The following is a 5,958-nucleotide window of genomic DNA, read 5'->3' on the forward strand; positions in this document are numbered from 1 at the left end:
ATATTTATATATAATATAAAATATAATAATATAAATATATAAATGTATATACATGTAAATATTTTAAAAATATATACATAATAAATAAACACAGTACACATACATATATTATGGAAACAAAAACGTTTATTTTGGATGCGATTAATCACGATTAATCATTTGACAGCACTAATATTAATACATAAAAATATATAAAAATTACTAAAACTTTAATATATACACACACACACGTTTACACAGTTTTTCTTAATTTTTATTATTTATATATATATATTATTATTTTTTGAGTTATTTTAATACACGTTAAACTAAAAATTAAACTCATTTATTTTATTTCAAGCAATGATTTTTTTATGGTTTTAATTTCAGTTTTAGTTTTTTGTTAACTATAATAACCCTGATTACAGTAATAAGAATTTTGTGGGACAATGTGCTTAATTTTCATTAGAAATTGTGACACAGTGCAAATTATCTTAATGTTAATGCAAATAGGATTTGCTTTCTTTAAGCAAAATATAATTTCTTATTTATTTCTTTTGATTTTGGTGTAAAATGTGACCCAGGCATGTTCTTGACAGGTTTTAGATACTCACTATTATCATAAGTCACTTGCAGTACACTCTTTACAGGGACTGATCTAACCTGGGGTTAAGTAACTTTCTCAAGGACACAATAGCATTTCATGGCTCACTCATTTTGGGCTTCAAACCAGCAACCGGTAACAAACTCCAAACTTTAGCTGGAAAACCACATGCGCCTGCGACAGCCTGACTTGACATGCAGACAGTGAGCGGTTGAAGGTTAAACATGTGTGCCTTCCATCGCCATCTTAAACGCCTGCTGTAATTAAGGCTTTTTCCAATCGACTGGCCGCTGCTCCTGTCAGTGCATGTCAGGGATTGCAAATGCACAGACAGGCCGATAAAAACGGCTCGACTGTGACAGAGACAAAAACGATGGGAAAAGGAAAAGACTGCAGGAAATTGATGGAGAGACTTTCCAGCCAATAAAAACAGAGATGACAGAGACGGAACTGAAACCGGGACTTATTTGTCCTCTGTTTTCATTAACCTTGAAGCTCAACGAACCAAACAGATGCTTCATTTTTTACGGTATATTAGATAAAAAAATATTAGATTCCTTATTCCGCATACTCAAATATTTAGATATTATTTAGATTCCGCATACTCAAATAATGGCTTTAAATAGAGCTGTTTAAAAAGAAATATTAGTGTTTACAGTCAAGCTAATGGTCTCGCCAAGGTAGCACATTAACACTGTGGAGCTAAAGGATAATGCCAGGAAATGAATGAATGTATAAGAGAGACATCCTTTACACTCATCTTTAAGCTAGCAGCTCTCTTCAATGGCCAATCCATCTAAGTATGCAATAATTAGGTATCTAAATAATACGGGCGGCACAAAATGCACTATTAAGAGAGATGTCTGTGGTTTTCATTAAAGCGCGGTCATATATTAGTGTTGGAACCACATAAGCGCTGCATTCCAAATGTCTTATCTCTATTATTAAAGTATAAAGGATGTTTTTGTGTTGGGAAAGATGTAAATAGCGCACAGCGAATGTGTTAACTAACACCTAATATTGCATTTGCGGTAAGTAAGGTTTTAGAGGCATGACTTGTGAGGAGCGTGTACACTACTGTTCAAAAGTTGTTGTTTTTTTAAATAAATGTTTTTATTCAGCAGGGATGCATTAAAATGATCAGACATTTATAAATGTTACAAAAGATTTTTATTTCAAATAAATGCTGTTTTCTGTTCATCAAAGAACAAAACTATCTCACAAAAATATTAAGCATTAAGCAGCGCAACTGTTTTCAATATCAATGATAACAATAAATGTTTCTTGAGCAGCAAATCAGCATAGTATAAATGATTTTTGAAAGATCATGTGACATTGAAGACTGGAGTAATGCTGCTGGAAATTCAGCTTTGCATCAAGGAATAAATTACATCTTAAAATATATTCAAATAGACCATAGTTATTTTAAATTGTAAAAATATTTCACAATATTGCTGTTTTTTTTATACAATAAATGCCACCTTGGTGAGCATAAGAGACTCCTTTTATAAACATTGAAAAACCTTACCAACCACAAACCTTTGAACAGTAGTGCATATGTTTTTAAAATGGCATCTGATCCATTATGAGGGTTCAGACTTCGTTGATTTCGAGAGTTTCCACAGCAAAATTCATAGTGAAATTGTTAACCTCTGGTCTGTGTCAGATCATGTGGATCTTAACTCAACAGAGCTCTGTCATTTCTAGTACAATTCATATTAAGCATACTTGTGCTTGCTTGTGTAAAAAGGAGATAATCTGCTGTGAGGTCAGTTCTTACAGTATAATGTGCTGTTTTACTGTAACACTTGAATATTATGAACATTACTGTGGTGTAGACAATGTTTCATGTCTCTATGAATGTCATCAAGGCATCTTGACCCAACAGTCTCAGGTGTACTACGCACGAAAATGTCAGGAGCTTCCTCAAAATGGCAGGCTCCAAGCTGATTGACTGATTTTAAAGAATTTTTACTTGTTTTATCTTGCTGTATATTGCCCTCTAATCCTCAGCAATATATGGCTTTGTTTTGCCAGAACTTTATTTTGCTTCTCTACATACCTAGTGAACTCCCTGTGTGGTTCTGTTCTTCTCTAGAGCTTTGCGCTGGAGCTGGGCTGGGCTGCAGGACTCCGGGGTCCAGTCCCAAAGTCAGGATCCCCTCTAGGTCTTGGTACTGCCCCGGCTGGATGTCCTGTCGCTGGGCTACAGAATGAATGGCCTGTGCAAGAGAAGAAAAATTGTTAGAAACAACATCAGTCAATGACATGGCACAAATGTCATTAAAAAAAAAATGCACGAATTACATAAAAATGCAATTTATACAGACAATGACTTGAATACTTGTCTTAAATGTTGAATACGTTTCAATTTCTGCATTAAGATTCATTTAACATTGCTGTCAGGCTTAAAGCTAAAAAATGTCTGGATGGTAATTGTCGTGAGATCATGATAAATAATAAATAATAAATAACTAAGAAAAAATTTAATCAAAAGGTTAAAATTGTAATGATCTGCTATCATTCACATTTATCTTGGTGCCATATACGCTAACCTTCAAAAGTTTAAGGTCAGAAAGACGTTTTAATGTTTTTGGAAGAAGTCTTTTATTTTCACCAAGACTGCAGTTTTAGTACTTGCAGTAGACTGAAGTTTGAGTAGTTTTTCTTTCTTTTTTACATTATATTGGTAAGTTTTACTAATTATTAAGGGCTATTAATATTGCATTATGCAAAATATATCTTAAAAGAGCTAATTCTGAAACTGCTGTTTGTTACTGAATAAGAACCAAATTAATTATTTTATATATATCTACTCATATCATATATCCATGTCATATGGTGTCATGCAATGGAATTCTATTTTATTACAGTAACACTTTCACCAAGCAACACTCGCCAAGGCTGCATTTAAAACAAAATACAGTAAAATCAGTAATATTGTCAAATATTATTACACTTTAAAACAACTGCTTTCTATTTGAATATGAATTTATTTCTGTGATGAAAAGCTGAATTTTCAGCATTATTTCTCCATTCTTCAGTGTTACGTGATTCTTCCGAAATCATTCTAATTTGCTGTATAGTATTTGTGCACAATAAACTTTTCATATTATTATCAATGCTGAAAACAGCTGTGCTGCTTAATATACCAGGATATATTTTTCAGGATTCTTTAATGGAGACATATTATGCCCCTTTTTACAATATGTAATATAAGTCTGTGTCTGTGAAATTTCAGCTCAAAAATACTCCACAGATCATTTATTATATAATTTTGAACATGCCTATTTTGAGTGGAAGCAGAAACACGCTGTTTTTCGGGCCTGTCTCTTTAAATGCAAATGAGCTGCTGCTCCCCACCCCCTTTTCCAGAATAGAGCTGCGCCACCCAGTTTTTCAACTTTTCAAGTGCCAACACAGGCGTCAGCCAATCAGATCGCCTTATGCAAATACCCTGGTGCAGAAGCTAGCCAATCGCGTTCATGCAACACCAGAAAACTAATGTGATTGGCTGTTGTCACTATGACGGTCGTGTCAGCACCAAGCTTCAGAAACGCCCTCCATCAAGCGTGGACGCCGATGCCCCGTGTGAATGTACCATTATAATAAGATTCCTTTGCCACGTCACCAAGGGAGCAAAATCAGACGCGCTCGTTTTTCAGACGCTTGCAGAAAAAGGCTTACCAAAACGAAGTTACTGGGTTAATCTTTTTCACGTTTCCTTGGTTGGTAGATGCACTGGGGACCTGATTATAGCACTTAAAACCTGGAAAAGTCAGATTTTCATGGTATGTCACCTTTAATGAATAGAAAGTTCAAAAGAACAGCATTTATTTTCAATTTTGTAACAACGTAAAAATTTTTACTGTCACCTTTGATCAGTTTAATGCATCCTGGCTAAATAAAAGTATTCATTTCGTTTAAAGGAATAAAACTAGTGCTCTCTACCTGTTTATGGTCATCTTTTGCTCACTTTTGGACATTTAAGCACACATTTTTTTTTCTCTCTCTCTCTCTCTCTTACGCAGGTTAAATTAGGCCAAATTTAATTTGTCAATTTCAGATGGAGCACATAGACAGAAATCTTTTTAAAGGGGTCATATGACGTTGCTAAAAAGAACATTATTTTGTATATTTGGTAGGGATGTAACGATTCACTCAACTCACGATTCGATTCGATTCACGATTTTGATTTCACGATTCGATTTGATTCACAATTTTTTTTTACAAAATGAGATTTAAGACAAATTATAAATACATGTGTCCTTTTATTATTCCTTGGACAAAATGCCGCATGTTTCTTTGTGAAACTGAAATATAACACTATAATAATATACTAATACAGCACTTGTATATTATTGCTCTTTTGTTGGTTTTGATTGCTTCTATTGTCCTCATTTGTAAATCGCTTTGGATAAAAGCATCTGCTAAATAACAACATTTAAATATAATGTACATTTAAATAACAAAACTAAATTAACATTTTAAAACAAGACCCAAATCAAATAAATAAGTAACACAAATAAAATAAATATCTTCATATAAACAAAATAAGGCTTTGTCTGTGCTCTTTCCATTTAAAATTAGAGGCAACCACTGCATTTTAATCATTATCCAAACAAAGATGCTGCATACATACAACATTAGGATTTTTTTATCTAAATTACATTGTATAATTTCTAAATTTGAAGCAAAAACAGAATGGTTTGACTTCAGTTTTGTGAAACTATACATAAAAAATATCTGCATGAAACACACAGCAGACGAGCTGAATGAGACGCAGATTCACTCTCTGCCAGCAGGTGGCGCTTAAAGCGTTTCCTTGGTTTCCGGTGTAAACAAAGCAGTGCTGCACTTATGACGTTTAATATGCATTATACAGAGGCAAGATGAAAAGAAAAAATACCATCTAAACTTTTCTAAAGACAGTAAGTTCCCCTCAGACATACATTCATATAAACTCCTACCCCTAATTGAATCGCGATTTGTTTAGCATCTCAACCGATTAGAATCGTCACATATTTTAATCGATTTTCAACCAGCTCGCAGTTAATCGTTACATCCCTAAAAAACACTGAGGAAAAAAATGGAAAACAAATGGAGGGGAAACACACGGAGATTACTGTCTTTGGTCGGTTCTTCTGTCACGATCTGTGCTAGGAGGAGTGCGGAACGAGGAACAAGGAGACGTGGAGTACATAAACAGTCTTTAATCATGGGAATGACAGGGGAATTTCACAACATCCAACAAGTAGAGCCGACAAAGGAAGACTACACAGACTGGGGCTAATAAACACAGGGCAATCAGGGGAACACAGGTGCATGGAATCATAATCAAATTAACACAATTAACACGAGGAGAAACTGGGTCA

The 5,958-nt window shown here is 34.1% G+C and overlaps 1 protein-coding gene across 1 annotated transcript in view; it reads right to left on the reverse strand.

Moving 5' to 3' along the window:
- Positions 1 to 5,958, reverse strand: part of LOC107705759 (zinc finger B-box domain-containing protein 1-like) — a 66,174-nt gene that overhangs the window by 7,169 nt on the left and 53,047 nt on the right. Inside the window, exons 15-16 of the mRNA XM_016509214.1 lie at positions 2,646 to 2,805; positions 2,470 to 2,537 (exon numbers count right to left, since the gene is read on the reverse strand). Coding sequence (XP_016364700.1) covers positions 2,470 to 2,537; positions 2,646 to 2,805 — 228 coding nt within the window. The remainder of the gene's footprint in view (positions 1 to 2,469; positions 2,538 to 2,645; positions 2,806 to 5,958) is intronic.

The sequence above is a fragment of the Sinocyclocheilus rhinocerous genome, unplaced genomic scaffold (assembly GCF_001515625.1).
Source record: "Sinocyclocheilus rhinocerous isolate Xijiao unplaced genomic scaffold, SAMN03320098_v1.1 scaffold834, whole genome shotgun sequence".
NCBI lineage: Eukaryota > Metazoa > Chordata > Actinopteri > Cypriniformes > Cyprinidae > Sinocyclocheilus > Sinocyclocheilus rhinocerous.